Here is a 21,344-nt window from a genome sequence, read left to right on the forward strand (position 1 = left end):
CCATTTCAACCATACATATCTATTTGATGTGTAGATCAAAGCCACCAAAATACATGATTATTTTTTATATATATTTTTCAAGGCCTTATAAGTATAATCATAGCCAACATAATGAATTTTTATTGATTACTAATTTCCAAATTGAGAGGAATAGATATTCCAAGAGAATAATCAATCCCATGATATAAATACTAGCATTCCTTTTTTTTTTTTTTTAGGAAGGTAGAGGAAATAAGATGCTTCTCCTATGTACATATGTATATATATTAAACAGTACAAAATATTAAGCTCATTGGTGGCATCTTAGCACATGCAATATGCATCCATGAGTACAATACAATCGTCCACTGACACCTATTTGAAGAAGTAAGCTGTGAAGGCCTTCAAAGATGCTGGTAACTTCAACTTCTCTAAAGTAGTTTATCCAATCAACAAGCCTTGAACTAAGAGAGAGTACAGAGACTATGGCTTATCCCTTGTACTCTTTAACAGTTGAAAATAATGCCGTGGATCGAATCTGCTCTTAAACTTGATTTAATGATTCAAAACCAGTACAAAATAATTACAAAGCAAAGTAAAAGAGTTGCATGAGACCAGTTCTGTCACATACTCTTTAACTTGCACCAAAACTTGAATATGACAAATGTTAAAAAATGGCTACAACCAAGACAGTACGTATACACCTCAATCGTCTAAAAATACATTACAAAACCTTTTCAAACCTCAAGGAATGCCTGTAACGGGATCAGTGGAATTACAGACAAAAACAAGCCCACTGAAACAGTACAAATTAATACTTCTATGAGCATACAACGGACGGGATCGAACTTGTCTGATTGGCCGCACCACTAGGACCCATATAAAACACAACTCGCCCTTTGTCCTTGGCGTACACATCCAACAATGACTATTCCCATACCACTGTAGTGGTAAATCACACGACAAATCTCACTCTTAAAGCTTGAAGATCCAGACGTCGTGGGTCCATTATTTCATCCATCTCAAATGCAAGATGGAAATATGACACCATCCAGAGAAGAGAGCTTGTCCCAAGGAACTGTCATACTTGGTATCTTGACAATTTATGCAACACTGAAGGTTCGAGTGTGGCCATGCACTGATCCCATCCTCCATTAGCAAGCATCTACAGCAAATGGTTTTATTATTTTAATCATAATTTAATTTCCAGAAAGAGAGAAATATATGCTAAAATAAGTCACTACCTGTTTATACCCATTCACAACCTGGCAGACTTCATTGCGTAGATCTTCACTCCTTATTTCCTGAGAGGTGAAAATAAAAATCAGCTAAAAGATATCTCCAAGTTTCAAGTGTCAAATATCTCTAGAAAGAGGTGCACAGTTCTCACATGCCAACTGGCAATAGCTTTGCATACATGGGCTAGCGATCTTACAGCACCAGATGGATTTGCTCTCACCTACTTAAGTCACAAGAAATCAGCATGCGTAATTATTAGAATCACTGTACCAACATATGCAGAAAGATGTTGTACCATTGCACAAAGACCACGAAATGCATCCTCTTTTTCAAAATCATCTCGTATCCTGTGATCAAGGATCTCCATTAGTTGCTTCCAATAAAGCTAAGAGGAAGCCAATAGTGGCTTGTGAAACAGCTGTTCAAGTATCAACCTTCATCATCATAAAGAAACAAAAGATACTGTTCATCAATGTGCAAGCCTTGAGTCAACCTTCAAACCTTGCTTGGATACTCTTTAAAAAATAGTTGGCCAAATTTTGAATCTATAAACTGCAATCAACATTTGCCATTCTCCTCTTTTATAAATTGTCTAGGGGTAAAGAGAACAAAAGGGGATTTCTTTTTCATTCTAAATTTGCTAAATGTGTTGGGAATCATTTGGGTTGGGGTTACTTTTTAGAAAGAAATACAACATGTTGCCTGTGATTGTTAGATGGCACTATTCAATAGACAATTTGAGTCTTGACAAGGTTTGAAGGATCAACTAGAGATTCTGGTGGACAATATTGCCTATCCTTTCTGGATGAATAAACTAAAGGATTTAAACTTAAACTGAATCTCTCACCGAAGAATAGTCTTAAATATTGTAAACTTCAGTCTAAAGCAAAACCTCATTGTAGAGAGAACTTCCATACCATCATCGGTAGGGTGTGTGACCAGGATTAGTGTTTTTAGATCAACTCTGAATTTTTGAAAAAGATGTCATGATTTACAAGGCCAGAGGAACAGGGAAACCTAACAAGCATAAGGAAAAACTTGTGCCCATTATGGATGGCATGGTGTTGTACTCTCATCTTATGTATGACAAAGTGCTAATAAAGTGGTGAACCATCTAGCTAAAGAAGGGTTCCAGAGTGTTGATTAATTTATTGAGTGTGATTTACGCATTGTAGTCTTCAATTATACCCACATATCTGGTCTAACTTTTCATGTCTCTCCTGTTACAAATCCTAAAATTTTACAACATTACCAATCAAATCAAGGTACAATCATGGTTTGCAGTTTTGGCCAAAACAGCCAGAATCAATCTTGTGCATATGGACAATCCATGCTTATCTATCATACATTTTTTCTCCCACTTCCAATAAGTGTTTTGGCAGGATTAAAATTAAGCTTCGCAAGTCTTGTGAACATCTGAAAACATTTTGATATAAGGTTCAAAAAATAAAGAACCCAATTATCCAGGTGTAAAAAGAAAGAGCATCTTACATGCATAAAGCAGCACACCAGGACTGCATGAAATGTTCCATATGTGGTGCTACAAGCTCTGGACAAACCCAGCCAAGCCTTCCCAGAGTGATTGCACTGTTTTCTATAAGTGACTTGTTGAGACCCTGTCCTCACCAGAAATGATAAATGGCAAATTAAGCTAACAGTTCTAACAAGTCACAATATAAATAATCAACTCACCTCTGCATTTTGAAGAATTGGGACCAAGCATGAAATGATTGTCAACACTATAGGGGAAATTTCTTGATGAACCTGAGAGTGAATAGCGAAAACAGATTATGGAATTTGGACTTCTACTACTACGAAAAAAATAGATGGTCAACAACATTCATTTTTAGTACATAGAAATACCATCAATTTGGAGTAAAAAAATGGTGTCCAACTAAATCGTTCCAATACTAACCATGTCATGAACAGATCAAGGTTTACCTGACTGACGTCGCATATCAATGTATTATGAGATATCATTTATAAGAAATGATTAAACTAGACAGCCAGAATTTTTTTATATAAAAAAAAAATTGATAAAAAAAACATTAAACATGAGGAAGCCGCATATAACATACACAACTAATTTCCACATATATTCCTCATGTTATGGCTGTCCAATGTACTTTCAAGATAACTAGAATCAATAATGCCAAATAATTTTCGAGTTGGCAACCTAAAGCTAAGTTCACATAGCACATCAGTTCAATGCATTTAAGGTATCCTCCCCAAAAAAAAAAAAGTATTTTAAGGATCTCGAGCTTCAAATACTTCCAATAACTCCCTCCCATGGACATAGGAATTTTCTATGATAGGCTGTAGAAAATAATTTAAACGCTAGTCATAATGGGGCATCTTTGTCTTCTTCACACATGCAATTGCAGAGTAATCAACTTTAGTCCAAGTCATGCACAGAAACAACTTTTTAAGAAAGCAGTCCAGAAAATATTTGATCTCAAATTTGCAGGTTTTCTTCACATGTGTGATGGCAAAACCAATAACTAATAAAAGAATAAGTTATCTAGTAGCACACAATAACCATAATATTATACCAAAAGGAAAAAAAAAATGAATTTTAGACAGCTGCAATGTCAGCATTTGTCTTTGTACACTAGAACGTAATGGTATTCTTTAAGAAAAAAAGGAGGAAAGTAAAAAACCAAGCATTTAGATTACATTGAGTTGGCTTGGTTACAGGGTTCAGAAAATATGAGAGTAAAATTCAGAACTCCTTGGAAAAACCTCAAAGAATTCACTCATATGCAACAAAGGACAGGCGAAGTGAAATTTCAAATAGAATTCTGGTCATGCTAAATATTCTAATATAGCAGTTAATCCCTTCTGTAATTAGATGTTCTATAGGGGTATTTAGTCATTAGAAGCCTTCATCCAGTGGTTGATCTAATCTAACAACAGATGAGAAGAGTGTCCAGTCAGATCAGTGTGACAGAGTATCTCTTTCTACAACTTTTCTTCTTTCCACCTCCAAGATTTCTCATGTACCTTGTTGTTTTCCAATAAAAGTTCATCCAGATTTCTACAGTTGGAAGGAAATAATAGTAGACCAAAGAACAGGATGGTAGGCTGTTCTCCCTAAAATTTGGGTCCAGGTCTAATAAGTTTCAACAGATCTAGATCCAACCAAGTCCTTACTCACTATTAAAAGAGTTCTTATTTATCTGTGATGTTCTAGTTCTTATTTGTTAATTTTGAAAAGTTTGATGACCTATAAATGTCGTAACATTTAGAGAACACTAAATATGAGTTAGGCAAGTTTGTTGGCAACAATTAAATAAAATTCATATATGGCACTATCACATTTCATGGATAACCCCATGTATGATGTGCGATGCAACAATCATCAACTAGAGGAGCTTGTTTATTGCTCATTCTCTTCAGAAATCATAATAACCTTTTTAAAAAATTACAATCGCAGAAAAATGTTGATACATACTTGAGGCATGGCCATCCATGTTCCCATGATAAAATGATACCATCTCAGTCTGACTTGTGCCAAAAGATAGTATTCATGGAATTATTTACAATAAAACAGCAGTAGAATTAACAGTAATAAGTGCACACAACAAGATTTTGAGTGATTGTTGTAACTACAGACCAACAGGTTACCATTATACCTAAGATAGCATTTTATAAGAAGCCTAATGTTTCCAAGGACTGGCAATGTTCAGTCTCTATCATAAATTTCCAGAAGACAGAGATGCCAACTGCTTATGGGAGGATACTGAACATATCAGATTCACAATCATAGGAAGAGACTATTTCTCACTTCAATATAATATTGCAAGGTGTACCGACCTTGACTGCTAGTTCCCCAATTGCCCAGCAAGCATTATTTGCCACTGATACAGCCTCCTTCACCGCAGAAGCATGCTGCAATGACAAAGTTGTTTAAGGATCATATATACTCAAATATGGATTTCTAATGTTCCAAGAGTATGTCCTACCAGTTGTTTGGCTGCAACATTAAGAAACTCCTGTAGACGAGGATGCAGGTGTACGGGGCAAACCTGATTGCAAAGCAGAAATTTAAAATGTGCAAGTATTAAGAATCAGAAAGAAGCTTTCTGGTGTATAGGGTTTAAATCTACGAAAAACAATTGACTTCAACTCACTCTTGCAAGGTCCCCAAGAAGTGCCAGTGCACTTTGCCGAATATCAGCTGCTTCATCCATACAGCATTGCAAAAGTAGATCTCTCAGATTACTTTGTGCAACCTATAAATAATAATAAAAAAAATCCTTTGTTGGAGTGTCTTTGCCAGACTATATGCTCCCTGTGAAAGTATAGCTATGCCACAATATTTTGATATACAATCCTGGTTTCTATCTGCTATCTGAATGATAATATATGGGTTTCATTCTCAACATATGAAAAAGCCCATGTAAACACCAGTTTCTGGGAAAGAGTTTAATGATGTGTACGTAGCCCTCAAAATTATTGATCTATATATTATAGGCCATGGACCATGGATGGATGTCACCATCTTTGAATCTAAACACTGTTTGCTAATTTAAGATTTAAGAGGAAATGACAGTAACCGACAATTGTATAATTAGATAGCATCCTTGATGTCAGTTAAGCAACAAGAACAAATAGCATAAATGTATACTACAGCAGGCCATAAAATATACTCACAGTACAATCAAAGGTAATATCTTGGAGTAAAGTCTAAGATTAGAAACTTCTTGACCACTAATCAAAAGAAAATTTGGATACTTGATGCACAGCTACAACATATTTTTAATTGGTGGTAGGAGATACAGCAGTTCATAAAGAATCACAAGCATTAATAGGATATGTCAGGAACTATGAAAACAAGATCGTCAAATTATCATACACCAAATCTCACATAAAATCAAAGAAATAAATTGCACAGGCTGGTGTTCTATTACTAGGTTAAAAGTTCAGCTCCACTTCTTTACGCAAAAGCAAGCCTGGAAGGTTTGACTCTAGCAAGCTACATAACACAGATTGATCCATAAGGACCACAACCCAACTGTTCCTGACAAGGATATATGCAACCTTTACATCATGGCTGGCAATTTCACACCAAAAAAGGAAAGAAAAGAAAAGAAATGACTGGCCCTTTAGGTTTAAGGGCCAAACAAAAGATGTTTACGAAACTTGGTGGAATAAATCTTAATCTATTAAACCTACCCAAAATAGACAGGTTACAGCTTGCTGGCTAATATTGTTCGCCATTACACTAATTGGCTGAATCATATTTGTCAAAATTTAGGCTTGCAAACCAGACTGGTTTAAACAAGGAAGATTGGAAGAGATTCTAAAGCATATGATACATCTTTTCAGATTCAGATAGTAGCATCTTCTTGCAAAATAAAGAACTGCTCAAAGAGGGCTGCTACTTGGATAGGGCGGGCCGGTGACCAATAAGATAGCAAGAGAAAAATACTACAAACTCCATAAGCGGACAATGGGACTTCATGAATCAGACCATCAACTTATGGGCTTCAAGTGCAATATAAAGTAAAGGCGCTTCCAAAAAAACAGGCTCTAGCTAGTAGAATAAAGCAAATCACAAGCGATGAGATAATGAGAATGTAATCAACTAATCATAATTTACACATGTACAGTAATCACAAAATATAGGGCATCATCATCAATTAATTTTGGTTGGTCTATCGAGGTTCTTGTCTGAAATAATATGGTTTCAGGTTGTGAGGCCATAATTTCAGCATGAAACTTACTGAAACGTAACAACCAAGACTAATGTATGGTTGCTCGGCCCAGACAAAAATCTAGTTGGGTCCATTTGCCCCAAGCGCCAATCAGCCCAATTCTATAGAAGTCAAGTAATAACCAATGAAGCATTTGTCTATCATAATGGAATTACTACTCTGAGCACCTTCAAAGCATGCCTCTACACAAGATGTACATAATCAATGTGGTTGACAAATATAAAGCAAAAAAATTACCAGGCTCTCTATCCCACTGCCAAGGCCTTCAGCAAGCCCTGACAATAAGTCCAAGGAGCAGACAATGAATTCTTTATCATATTGGACACCAGCCACAACATGATTAACCTGCATTTAAAGCATCAAATATCAGGGTGACTGAAATTAAAATCCCAATCATGCCATGGTTGTTAAATATAAAGACTCCTGTTGCTACAAACAGTTAAATGTATTCTTTCAGAATCCATGGTGAAAGATTTATTAATTATTACACTTCCAGAGGTCATCTTTATTTACCCCCTCCAGAAGAAAGTTACAAAGGAGGATCAGAACTTAAAAGGCAAATTGGTGCACCAAATCAACTTGGAGAACTAGGTCCCCGTTAAATAGGTATGCATGTGTATGAATTCGTCAGCAGACTGACTTGATCCATGCACAATCCAAGTATTCGAATGAAATCTCTATGCTCAACATTATCCAGTTGATTGGATCATCTAACTGTCCACTATTTTGGTAAAGTCTAGTGGACTATCTTCAACATTATCTAAGCCAATTTATATCAAGTCTCATGACTTGCATTGTATTACACTAAAATATATACCATACCCATCACAAAGTGCTTTGTCTTGTGGTGTGATAAAAAGTGAGTTTGGTTTTGCTTAAAATTAAGTACTTCTGCAACTTTTAAAGCAAAAAAGCACTTTGTAAAAAAATAAATAATTGTTTGCTAGCACTCTAAAAAGTGGTCCGACAGGATGAAAAATTCAGAAATGCTTCTACAGGATGAAAATTTTGGAAAAGCACTTTTAGAAGAATCTAAAAAACCTATTTCTGGCTTGTCTTCTATCGATGCAGAAGCAAGACCAAACATGCCATAATATTTTGGAACTGTTGCGATGAGCCGATGAATCTACAAATGACAGCAATAGCAAATGCATACAGGTGCAAAAGGTCAGAGGTCAAATATACATTCTCATAATTTACAATGACTATAAATGTATTATTACATAATATAGATAACTGTCGCACCCACTACTTGTGCATATGAAAGACTCCAGCACGCTTCCCCTTGGCAACTAAAGAAGACATCTGTTTTTTATTCATTTGAGAAAGAAAAAGAAAAAAATGAAGATCTCTCTCTCATTAGCTATGCAACCGATGTAGGCAGGATCCAATTATATACCAACCAACTGCCAGACCGTTGATGCACCCAATGTTAACCTAACCCAACCTAACATGAAACTCAATCTCTCTAACCTAAAGATGATCCAACTTCATATTCTTCTAGATGGAAATAGCCTGTGTTGTATCAAGTGATGCCAGCAGAGGGCTCAAGTGGTCTATATTAATAGACTTAGATTCTCACTTTTGAAATTTAAACTAACCACGAGCTCGATAATTTAAATGCCAGAAAAGCTAGATCTTATGTTTTTATCAAAAAGTTGAAGATGGGAAAGAGAAATCATCCAAGATTTTGGAGGCAATAATCAATATGACATAATGCAACTATTTGAACATGTACTCAGCATCAAAGAAAAATTCAAAAGGGATGGATTAGACATAGAAAATGATACATTTCACACAGGATAGCATGGACTTACTAACATCTATCTAACAACAACTCAGTTGGTTTGGGTTTGTCAAATTGCAGCACTAAAATAAAATTAAAGAGCCAAATACCTTTGCCAATTGTTGTATCTGGATAAGATTGATGCACCTCTGAAAAACTGGTTCAGCAAACTGAGAAAATCCTGGTCCCAAAGCCTGCATATTTGAGTATAATTCAATCAAGTGAATTCTTTTAGATCACCATCAAATGAATTTTGCATATGATCACATTCTAAAGAAAGAGGGAGGAAAAGGGGGTTGGTGGGAGGGAGATATTTGACTGCAATTAAACAAGCTGTTTATGAACAACTCAGACTCAATAAGAAATTCATTTGAAGTTGTTCAATTAGGAAATAAGGCCAACACAACCTCAGTTTAACGTTTGACTCGTAAACAAGCCAAGGCCGAACACTCTAGGATTGAAAAATAAGTAGAAACTCAAGCTTGACTCTATGACAGGCACATTCAAGCTGTTTTATTAGGAAAACAATCAAGCTTGAACACTTTCAAGTTATGATTGGCCTGAGATTTAATCACACTTTCATTTAACAAGTCAAGCCAGAGCAACCAAAAGCATGTCTTGGCTCAGCTAATGTGTAGCCCTGAGCAGACAAAATCAGAAAAGATTCAGAAAGTGTTCTCGAACATAAATTTCAAGCAAATTAAAAGCTATCATATTTTAATTGAAATATTATTGGAATAAAGAAATTTTGATGAATAGACAAATCAGATCCACGAGGAGTGACAAAAACAAGGATGAAAGTAAGCAACTTTCCACATCAAACGGATCTTTTCTATTCCAAATGTTTTATGATAATGAACGAATGAAATGCTAAGTCTGTCAACAAAATCGGTCACTTCATCAAATCAAATTTACAGGGAACCCTTCCACCAGAGCCCAAGAAATAACAACTCATGAATCCAAAAAGCTAGGGGTGGAAATCAGCCAAACACAAACAAAGCTTGCTCTAGCTCAAATCGTTTGCTAATCGAGCCAATATTAACTTCTGCTAATAATTATAAAAATAATTATTAGATATAATAAATATATATATATATATATATATAGTTAAATTTGTATATTAGTATTTCGGGAACCATGCTCAAGGCTAGACCTAAATCTAGCTCAGCTTATTTCTTAACCAAGCAAACCAAGCTCAAGTCACTGACTGACTCCATGCTAAACCTTTCTAGAGTATAAAAATAAAACAAAGTCGACTTCTGAAAATTTCCCTTTCTCGATCTCTGTGATGATTCATTTTGTGACCCTTTTTCACTGATCCCACTGCTCAAGCTTCTCTGTAATGACTCATTTTTTTATCCATTCTTGCTAATCCAACTCCTTAAGCTTCTTCAAATGGAATACTTCCTACTGGTATTTGTGCATTAACTACCTAGTTATCCATTCACGAACCCTATGCCGATGGAAATGACAAAGAAAAAATCTTCTGCAGATGGAGACAAGATTTCCTCTCTTTTTTTTTTTCTTTTTTTTTTTTTGATGGAAGTGGGCGGAAACCCCACCCTATTTAGTTAAATAAATTCAGATGGAGACAAGATTTGCATCAGGAGAAGTTAAAACACATATGAGGACCTTAATAGTCAGTACTGATGCTCAGAAATTTTCAGCTAACTACATTTCTTAATATTTGACATTACTACTCCAGTAATTAGCTAGGCACCAATATGGCTTGCTTTAATTAGAAGATCAATAGTATACACCGAGACCATGATGATCTTTTTTTAGAAAAAGGGACCTTTTACCTCTTAAACAAAAGCTAAATCAGACACACTAGGAATCAAAATATCTTGTGGTAGAGAAGCTTTATGACCACAGTAACTATCAACTCTTCAAGAGTTTTTTTTAAGTAACTAGACGTAAACAGAATTTATAACAGCAAGGCTAATGTGGTCAATTAAAGATTTAGTTCTGAATGTCTACAACTATTTTTCCTGTATCAAAAAATCAAATTAAAATTTGGAAATATGTTTTCACAAGTCCTAGATTGAGTAAGATTATTATTTTAGCTATATGCTAAACTTAAGAAGATCATGTTAGAAAATCGTATACATCTGAGCATTTAATGTTGTGATTGCAGAACAGAATAAGCTTTCCTCAAAAAAAAAAAAAAAAAAAACCCTTCCCTTATTTACTCCTGAGATGAGAAGAGATAGAGCATCATTTTGCATAGATACTCTTTGTTATTGCTGAGTAAATGATTTGTTCTACTGCTCCACTTTTCTCATATTATCACTAGAATTTAGCTAAACTATCATTAAAAGAGAGAGTGGATGGAAACCAACTAATAGGAGAATATACAAGTGTAGGGGATAACTTCAACCTCGGAAATTACTTTTGCACTCCTAAAATTCTAAGGTTTTGTCCATCTTTACATGCTAACACTGAACACTTCCAAAAATCTGAATGTCCAAGCTATTGGCTTGACACTTGTTGCTATAGCAAACCAGAAAAAAACAAAAATCAAAGTTGAATGAAAACTTTAGGAACATATGATCAACAAGTATTAATAAACTATGTTTTCACGTTTTCTCCACATTCTATATATTATTTTTCCCCTACTCATACTCTCACCATATTATAAGTAAACTTATTTATTCATGTAAGCAATTAACCCGCTGCCCTAATGAGAATACACCTTCACATCTTCCTTCACTTGCTTCCAAAAATTAGCATCATTAGAGCCCACCCTGTGTCATAGGAATTCACTCACGAGCCTCGGGCAATCTGAATAAAAGCATCTTGATAATCTGACTATTGGATATGACCATGTCTTTCCAACATTTTAACTTAACTTTGACAAGGTTTGTCACCAAATCAATGCTATAAGAAACTGATCTTGCTCCTCGAGAATGCTAAACACACATCAAAAAATCAATTAGGAGGTCCTGTCACTCTTGTTAATGGCCTTTTAAATTCTCTCAAATCGATATCTGGAAACCATCTAGTCATTTTTGGAAGTGTTCACACAAATGAATGAATAAAACCCAGCTTTTAGTTTTTTTTTTTTTTTAATTGTGCACCTTATGGGTAGCCTTTTGAGTTCAGATTTGCTTCCTAATATTCAGTTTGCCCCTCCCCTTCCTTCCATAACAATTCTTCCCTTGTTTTCTTGTTTTAAGAAATATTTAAGAATCATTTTAAGTAGCTAAATATAATCTACCAAACTGTTCAGAATATGATCCAACAAGAACCAAATCACCTAAAATTGGGGTGCTATTGCATATGACATGCACACCTCCCAGCCTTGACCTGGACCATAGGGGTTTGGATCTAAATTTTAACACAAACCATACCTATTCAATAACCAGGTTCGGGCTGGAGGTCCAAGTCCAGGCAGGAGAGATTTCAACAGAACCATAGATCCTACAGGTCAGGTCCAAGTGCTTTAAGACACTTACCCTACCTGAATCAGGTCTAGATAGTTTACAAATCAAGTCCAGATTTGGGTCCTAAGCATGTAAGAGTATTTGGAAAGCTCAAACATTCATGGCCTGAAAAACAACTCATTGATGGCATGGCTTCAAAGTGCAACTAACAAAATTTATAAGAAATGTGAAGTTACAAGATGAAAACTTTATAGATTTAAAATGTCGATCTATCTTGAAATCCATACCCCAGACCTAGGTCTATGGATCCAGGTCAGGTCCAGGTCTGTGGGTCTCATAGATAGACAAACTCCAACGTCTCGTGGATAGACAAACCCCAAATACTTCTGGGTTGACTTTAACATAGATCGTTGACATCCACTACCACATTTTTTATAATCCATTTTGCCACCTCCTTGAAATCTCTACTCCAGCAAATTAAATCCTTAACCTATCTTCATAGTTAGCCAAAGTTAGTGTACAGTATTTCCTTGCTTATGCCTGTTTTTTCAAAAGCTGATTGGCTGGCATAAGGCTTATTTCGAGTCTTGTGGCCACTTTATTCTTGAAACAAATGCTGCTAGGTGTGCATAAGCGATCTATTAATGGTAGGTCATATAATTGTTTTTGTTCGTATTTGATACACTAGTAATTCATTATTTTTATGAGAAGTCAGTAATCCTTCCTGATCATTAAGCAATCATATATTTAGCAATATAGACAACACTCATTCGATTTACCACTTTAGGAGGCTGAATGACTAAGACATCTCACACAACTGCACTTGTAATTTCTAATTTTTCATTTTTTAGTTCTTTTACTTCTGGAATATATATAATCAAATAATTCTGGTACTTCAAACTAAAAATATTGCAACTAAAGTCCATTTAAATCTAATAGACTCATAGCATTCTCAACTTTCTTTTCTTAATTTTTTTCATTTCCTTTTTCATTGTACTTTTATTGTTATATGTTTTTCAGTTTTTAATTAGTGTTTACTAACAATCTTTGAAAGTAGGCCCACTACAATAATATTAAATCAAAGTTTTCAAACCTCGATCTACATATGCCACATAAGATAATTGTCAGCTTGTTGTATCCATTATATTTGAAAGTTTTGCATAAGGTGTGAAGCACGTAAAACTTTGTCCAGAGTAGGTTGTACCAACCCAAATTGCCTAGTTTGAAATTATATCAAACAAAACCGACAGGGAACCAGGATGATTCGCATTATCGGCTTGGTAAACAGGCCAAGATTTCTTCTCTATAGGCTGGTTTTTTCTTTGAAGCCTAATTCACCTTATCTTTAATCCCAATGCTTTTTTTCTTTGAAGCCCAACTCAAATCGGTTGATTAAAGGTCACAATTGTCCGCCACCCCCACCCCCCCAAAAAAAACCCAAAAAAAACCCCGGCCCACCCCCAAGAAAAGCATCCACCAAGCTCACAAGGAAGCCATGCAAGAGAAGTAGCCCCTTGCTTGATCACCCCCACCCCCCAGTTCAATCATCACGAATAAGCATCCCCCCCTTCCCAAGCGCAGCCCTCTACCCCCCCCCCCCCCCTCTCTCCTCCCCAATGACAACAAGGGCTTTGGAGCCCTCTCCTGGCCTCTCTCCCCCTCCCTTTCTCTCTCTTTTCCTCTCTCCCCCGTCCCTCTCTGGCTCTCCCTATTCGGTATGGCCAGAATAACACAATTCAAACATGTACTATGCTAAACCGATTGCTGGCCAATACACCTTCCAATAACAGTTCAGTGAACCTTGACTGTGTCCATAAGTTTTATCAACAAATAAATAGGAATTTGTTCAAATCATCATATAAAACAAGGATACATGATAGACATATGAGTCTATAAGAAATGATACCTGTGCTATAGAAGTAAAGCACTCGAGCAATGGAAATAGATCTTTGTCACTATTTGAAAGTTGCTGCCACTTTGAGATTAATGGAGGCATCAAAATATCAAGATACTTCGGCTGCCAATGAGAACCACAATCTCAATAATAATCTCCTCATTTCAGTCCAAATTCTTCATAGTAAGAAAAAAAAAAAGAAAAGGTACAAATTACTAAGTTAAAAATGTTAAGACCTGATTTAATTCTCCTCCAACTGCATCAGCAAGAGTACCAATAGCATCATAGACAATCCGGAGGTTCCGTCTCTGGTTGTTGAGAAAGAACACAAACAACAGACATGAGATGAAAAGGTTGGTTGAGTGACTTGCAAACATGAAATATTGACATAACCACATTAATTTGTAACTTCCATGCTACTGCTTGGCATATGACCTAGCTGACACATAAAAATGAGCTCAATGCACGTAAATGCTAACAGTTGAAACCTGATATTTCCCAAAAGCGCATAAGAGGTGCTGCAAAATGATTTCCAGGCGTGGTGCCAATTCTTCTGCAGCCTCCTGCCAGCAGCAAGACACAATTGATAACAAATATATTAGAATGCATGGACAGTTATCAATTCAGGACAGCAGAAAACCTCTTCAAGAGTTGCAAAAGCTGAGCAAGCAGCCTCCTGCACTCGCTTATTAGTATCCAATATCCTTCTAAGTAGTCCCATGAGAACTTTATCAAATTGTTCATGACCATTTTGATGACCAATGCCCTGCATTATCAAGTAAATAAAATCAGGAGAACAGGCATGTGCTTTCGCTATGAAGAAATATGAAAAAAATAATACATCAATTCAAGACAAATACACTAGTAAAGTAAAAAGTCAATATAAAGCTTTACTACCAGAGTAATAATACATGCAAATGCAATAACAGATAGTTTGAAGTTTACAAAAAATATTCACTAGATAGAAGACCATTTTACTTGTCATCAGACATGCAAATGAAAACAACCAATCATCCATGCAAACATAAGCATATGTTAATTTTGAATCCATGAGGATTACAAATATAGTTGTCATATAATTAAACAGTGGCGGTAATTGTGATCCATGCAGAATAAGGCCCATTCAGGATAAATACTCTTATTTGCAACAATACCTCTAAATACCAATTTATGGAAAGAGAAAAGGGCTAAACAGCTATTAAAAAGTTTGATGGAACCAGCTGGTTGAGGAGGTAAAGTCTTTTGGCATTGATCCAAGAAACTTTAGTTCAAGTCTCGTCTTCACCTCAATTCATGGTCCTAATGAATTATTGATGGCCATTATCTATCTTTTTCTTTTTTTTTAAAAAACAAAAGTTAAGAACTTTGAATATCATTTGAAGCTTGCATAAGAGTCAAAATATTTGTTTCCTGTGGGTACATGAGTCCTAGAGCCTATCTATTTTATGTTCTGTCACAACTTTGACCAACAAACTTGCCCTTATCTCTATTTATACCTTCTTCCTTTTCCCCTTTACTTTTCATTGGATCATGAGTCATGCATATATCCATATTCAAGGTTTTAAATCCTATAGGAGGGATGTGTCCCAGTATCTCTATGGAATAGGACACCCCACTTTCTTGTCCCGTCCCAACAACAGTCTAGGTCATGCACCCCATAAATATCATCCATCTCTCTCTACTTTTTTTCTTTTTTTTCTTTCTTTTCTTTCCTTCTTTTCTTTATTTTTCGTCTACCTTCCTTTCTTTTTTTTCTTTTTCTTTCTTTTTCCTTCCTTTCTTTCATTTTTCCCTTTTTCTTCTCCTTTTTCTCTCCTTTCTTTCTTTTTCTTTTTCTCTCCTTTCTTTCTTCTTTCCTTCATTTCCTTTTCTTCTCCCTGCCTTTCTTTCTTTCATTTTTCTTCTTCTTTCCTTTCACTTTTCCCTTTCTTCATTTTCCTTTCTTTCTTTCCTCTTTCTTTTTCTCTCCACACATAAATGAGTTTCGGAGTCCCGACCCCATCCTGGTCCCATTTTCTTATATGAATAGGACAAGACAGCCGGGACACCCCCTATCCTGCCGGGACATAGAATCTTGTCCATATTTGAAATGGATCTCCCATGATGATATACTAATTGCCAACCAATTTTCAAAGAAAGTTCTTATGGTATGCATTGTCCACAATAGTCTTGGAGCTAATCATTAATAACCAAATATATACCTTGTTATAAGGCTTTCCATCATATGGTACATTTGTTTATATAGTAAGTACCTTCATGAATCATTTATATCACCAATTTTGGCTTTTCATGTCTAACTATTGCATGAACTCGTTTTGATCACTATCAATAACGTAGAAGATTTCTTGTGTGTTTTAACATACTCTAGCTTGCAATCTTAGTCATCCAACATGCTCTAAATATAGAGCGAGTTTGCATTGGATAGCACTAGAATAACATTTTAACTAATTAATCACTTAAGGTCATGCTTAGTTGCCAGGAACTAAAATCAAGGTTTTCCTATTCTCAGTATATGTAGTCGTGAGAATCCTTAGGAATGAGAGATTTTGATTCGTGTTTGGACTAGCCTAGGTAAAGTTAAGAAAATAAAGCAAACCAAGTAGCATATAATATAATACATTATATATTAATATTATCATTGTAATCATAATATATTACAGAAATAATATTTAATGATCTTCTGTTTATTAATATTGTAAGATTAATAATATGAAGATTATAAAATAAGAAAATTGTACACTGCATAATATAATATAGTATACAATATATAATATAATTAGATTATAATAATATATTGTGTAATAATATAATAATTATATAAACATCATCATTATAAAATATAATTAATTATAAAATAATAAAATGGAAATGTATCCACATAACAATATGATAATATAATATATTAATACTATATTCAATGTAAGATTAATAATGTGACTTCACTAGAATCAACATATACTCAAATATTAATATTAATACTAATATTTATTATTATGATGATAACAACACATGACATATAAAATTATGTATAATTCTATGAGTTACATGAATATGATATAATAATATAATACATTTGTATTAAAATGATGTTAATTATATTGCTATATAATATTAATATATAATATATAACATGATATTATGTTAATAATGTATATTATTGAATGTGAACACATAAATTATATTCTGTATTATAATATTGACATGTATTATTACAATATTATATTACACAACAGATAATATATTAATATATACATTTGAAGTATAATTTATATTAATAAAAGAAAGGCTCTTCTCATTTTCAAATGGGCACATTTCCAATACTAGGGAAAACTATCCCAAAGAATCCCTTGGTATGGTTTGCCCTTTTATGGGAAACAAATACCCATTGGAATCACCATTCACACGTCCCAATGAACTGCCAAACATGAAAATAGATTGTAACAAGAAACTGACATCATGACACGGTGACACCCATATCCCACCATCAATTCCTGCGAACCAAACATGGCCAAGGGTATCTCAGAGAATATCGTTCAAGATAGATATCTGTTCTGAGATTCTTAGTTTCTTCTTATTATACGATTCGTATGCGAACATCCAACACCAAAGTCCAGAAATCATTGCCACTTTATTAGAATCATCCATCAGAGGCCATAGCAAGTCAGTAGGTGCCTAGCCTTACCAATAATCATCAGCATTAGCACACAAAAGCATCATAGATACATATAAGCCTATTGTACAATACCATCTATGGAGTTAGACATCAAATGTAAAGCTATGAATAATCAAAAAAACTATATTTCATGTCATCGCTATATCCTTGCTTTGTCTTGTCAGGACAAAAACATTAATAGAGCCCCTAACAGAGGCACCTATTCATAAGAATATCCACTCAAAACTATTTCCTCAAGACTCTGGAGCAAGGTTTCCCATACCATGCCAAACCGGCTGGTACACCCCGTATCGTACCGGACCGACGGGGAACCGGCACGATTCAGCTAGTAAATTCGGTACACCGGCGGTATGGAAGAAAAAAATAGAAAAAGTGAGAAAGAGAGAGAGAGGAGAGGGAGGGAGGTGAGAGCTGCCGAAGGCCGACGGTGGCCGGCTGCGGCTGTCAGAGAGCTTCCATGCTCCGTATCGTCCGATAGGACTTTCAAGAGAGCAAAAAAGAGAGAGAAAGTGCTCGAAGGGGGGACCTATCGGACAGATGGCGCCTCCGTCGCGAGGCCCCCGGTGGCCGGCGAGCTGACGGCCTGTGGGCAGTCGAGCGGGCGGAGCCACCCTTCTTCTTTTTCAAAACAGACGGTCGTCTGTTTCAATTTTTCGTTTTCTTTTTTTATTTTAAACTCATGAAGTCGGCAACTGTGTTGCCGACTTAAGGGATTTAAAAAAAAAAAACACAAAAATCGTGAAGCCGGCAAATAGTTTGCCGGCTTCACTTAAAATTAAGTTTTTTTTAAAAAAATTGCGAAACAGGGGCGTCGCCCCTGTTTCATGCCCGCGGCGCCACGCGCGTGGACTGCGGCCACGGTGGCCAGCCGGAGGCCGTTCGGCAGCCCCGCCGACTCCTTCCCCTCCCTTTTTTTCTTTCTTCCTCTTTCTCTCTCTCTTTCTCTCTTTTTTTTCTTCCTATTTGGGTCCGCTTGTCTTCGTCGATTCGGTACGGTACCGAACCGTACCGCCGGCAGGCCGATACGGCCAGCGGTACCGATTCAGCATACCTTGCTCTGGAGGTTCTTCAAGTTTCTCAAAGTTCCTTTCCATTATTTCCATTATAAATAAGAGGTCTGACAAAAAGCTTGGCAATTCTTGATGAAGAAGTTTGCCATTGAATTTGAAAGAAAATAACTCGAGATATTTAAAGGAAAAGTGAAAATTGATTTGTTAAAAATAAAAATTTACTGATAAGGAGGAATTCTGAAAAAAGTAAAATCTATATAAATATTTTAAAAATGTTTTAATTGATCTTGAACCGAAGCAAAATGGATTGGATGACTGAATTAAAACATATTCTAATTTCAACTTCATGGATTTCAGTCTCAGATTTGATTAGGTACTTCCAGAATTCATGCATTAGGGAACTTGTCTTGAAAATCAGTGTCCTTCGTGCAATAAACTTTGTACTTCAGTATGCTAGCATAACAATTCTTATAATGGTCTCAGGATTAGGCAGTAGAAAAACTTTAAATAGTATGGAATGTGAAAGCTGCAAAAGGGTGCATACAGTTAGGGACAAATTACTTGGTGTAAGATCCGAGGAAGATGATTAAGGATGTTATTGATAGGGCAAATGGACATGAAGCACCATGGAAATGTACCTCATCGAGAATAAGCATGGAAAAACTAACAAAATTGTTCTGCAGCTAACTTGAATATTTGTAAATTAACTCCTCTTTCCCTATAAGGTTAACAGTTCCTTTAATCAATATATTTTCTACATAAGAAGTGGTTGTCTATGAGGGAAATGATTGCGTTTGATCACATAATAGTGATCATTTTACAACTACAGAATGCTATAAAACTAAAATAAGCACTAAAAGATGATATTTTCCTTGAATACAAGAAATAGAATAAGCTGATCGGAAGCCTCTGATATGCATCAAACAAGTAAAAGAGACATGACAATGGCATGCTTAAACAACTCTCCTGGGGTTCAGCAATGCAAAGTAATAAAAGGCACCGTTTATCAGGCAATGTATTCTGATGCAATTTATATTCACCTGAACAATGTACTTGCTAAAACGAGAAAGTGTCCAACAGGTGATACTCCGTATAAGAGGAAATTTATCATCCAGAAGTGGTATAAGGAATGCAATAATCTGCAAACAGAATATAAGCAGCCCAGCAATTACAGAAAATTACACCTCAAAGATTAAGAGAAATATAAATGGCAAAGGCATGGAACTAATTAACACATATAAAGTAAACCAGAGAACATGTTTGAACTGAAAGCAGAAGCAAAGCAGGACATTAAATCATTTTGACAAGCTTACTCAGCAAATATACCAATGCATGGTAGCATTTTAGAGTTCAACCTCCCATGTTAATTTTCACAATAAGTGGGTTCCCACAGATGGCCAAGTGACTGATTATGGTTGGTGTTAGATGGGCAAATGTCCCTTCTTCACAACGAAGAAGATTGTTGAGGATGCCACTTTATCATCAGTTATCTCAGAAAATTTTATGAAGCCATACAACATGTTTGGCAGATGCTGTTTTCACAATAATCATCGGCATATCGAGCTTTATCCATGGTATTTGAAAAATACCGAACAGTTTAGAAATAGTCACCCAGGCTCTCTTTTGCTCTTTTGAAATAGAAAGCAGAAAGGAATCTTCAACAAGGCATAGAAAGCAATGAATAAGTCAAAAATGAACTTCTCATTTTTTTTATTTTGACCTAATGAGCTGAATAGCATAAATACCTTTTTGCTTTTACCTTCCTCATTCATTTTTCTTTTAACCTAATGAACCAAATAGAGCATCAAATACCCTTTTGCTTTTACCTTCCTCATTCATGCTGGTCCACTATCTACCAATTTCTTCCACCTTCACCATTCAGTATGAATTCTTTCAACATGTGAGGTCAGAATTTTTTCTATGCCCATACATGGACCATGTTGGTTTATGCATGCATGAAATATGTAATAGTACCACCAAATTATTCGGGAAAAACATTTCACACTTATTACATGCTAATATCAAGTACACAAGCAAATGTTCAATTAGTAACAGAAAGACAGGCTTTGTAGAGGTTATTGGCATTTACAGAGTACCGGTAAAAGGGTAAACAGATCAACTAGCTGTCAAAGGCAATGGCAACAGACTAGTACTGCAGGGTGGCTTTCACAGTGTTTTTCATTTTCTTCTTGCTCCTTGTTTTAATTTTATGCCACTCATTTAGTAGGATTTTCAGCTGTTGAAGATCAGCACATTCACCTAGCTGGTTCCTTTCTATTTACATAATATGGACTTCAGGAGTCAGAGAAAGGCTTCCAGTGCCCTCACACAATTTTTCTTTATTACATAGAAAATGCCGATGTTTCAATCCACTTTATTAAAGAGAGTTAACATTAATTAAACAGACCTCATTTTAGTTAAATGAACTCATACAACACAGTCTACAAATAGAACATTCAGATTTGAGCTTCTGCCTATAGCATTAAGATTCTAGGTCATGCAATAACATCACAACACCTAAAGACTCGGGTCCTAACATGCTGTCTAACAGTTTGGAAAGGGGTACAAAAATTTAGGGCATACAGCTAATAGGGAGTTGAAAGGATAAATATCTTCTCTTGGCATCATTTTTCGTACAAGGTTTATGGTGACCGATT

General features: G+C 35.5%; 1 protein-coding gene across 2 annotated transcripts in view; it reads right to left on the minus strand.

Moving 5' to 3' along the window:
- Window positions 1–507: 507 nt before the first annotated feature.
- Window positions 508–21,344, minus strand: part of LOC105036626 (transportin-1) — a 41,116-nt gene continuing 20,279 nt past the window's right edge. The window contains exons 14-29 of one of the 2 annotated variants that reach the window (XM_010912379.4): window positions 19,728–19,826; window positions 14,645–14,770; window positions 14,493–14,567; window positions 14,241–14,312; window positions 14,017–14,127; window positions 8,835–8,918; window positions 7,176–7,283; window positions 5,352–5,453; window positions 5,184–5,246; window positions 5,035–5,109; window positions 2,911–2,982; window positions 2,710–2,834; window positions 1,514–1,565; window positions 1,370–1,438; window positions 1,224–1,283; window positions 508–1,144 (exon numbers count right to left, since the gene is read on the minus strand). In XM_010912379.4, coding sequence (XP_010910681.1) covers window positions 1,061–1,144; window positions 1,224–1,283; window positions 1,370–1,438; window positions 1,514–1,565; window positions 2,710–2,834; window positions 2,911–2,982; window positions 5,035–5,109; window positions 5,184–5,246; window positions 5,352–5,453; window positions 7,176–7,283; window positions 8,835–8,918; window positions 14,017–14,127; window positions 14,241–14,312; window positions 14,493–14,567; window positions 14,645–14,770; window positions 19,728–19,826 — 1,377 coding nt within the window. In that variant the 3' untranslated portion in view covers window positions 508–1,060. The remainder of the gene's footprint in view (window positions 1,145–1,223; window positions 1,284–1,369; window positions 1,439–1,513; window positions 1,566–2,709; window positions 2,835–2,910; window positions 2,983–5,034; window positions 5,110–5,183; window positions 5,247–5,351; window positions 5,454–7,175; window positions 7,284–8,834; window positions 8,919–14,016; window positions 14,128–14,240; window positions 14,313–14,492; window positions 14,568–14,644; window positions 14,771–19,727; window positions 19,827–21,344) is intronic. The other variant, XM_073249291.1, reaches the window with a different exon arrangement.

The sequence above is a fragment of the Elaeis guineensis genome, chromosome 1, assembly GCF_000442705.2.
Source record: "Elaeis guineensis isolate ETL-2024a chromosome 1, EG11, whole genome shotgun sequence".
Taxonomy (NCBI): Eukaryota; Viridiplantae; Streptophyta; class Magnoliopsida; order Arecales; family Arecaceae; genus Elaeis; species Elaeis guineensis.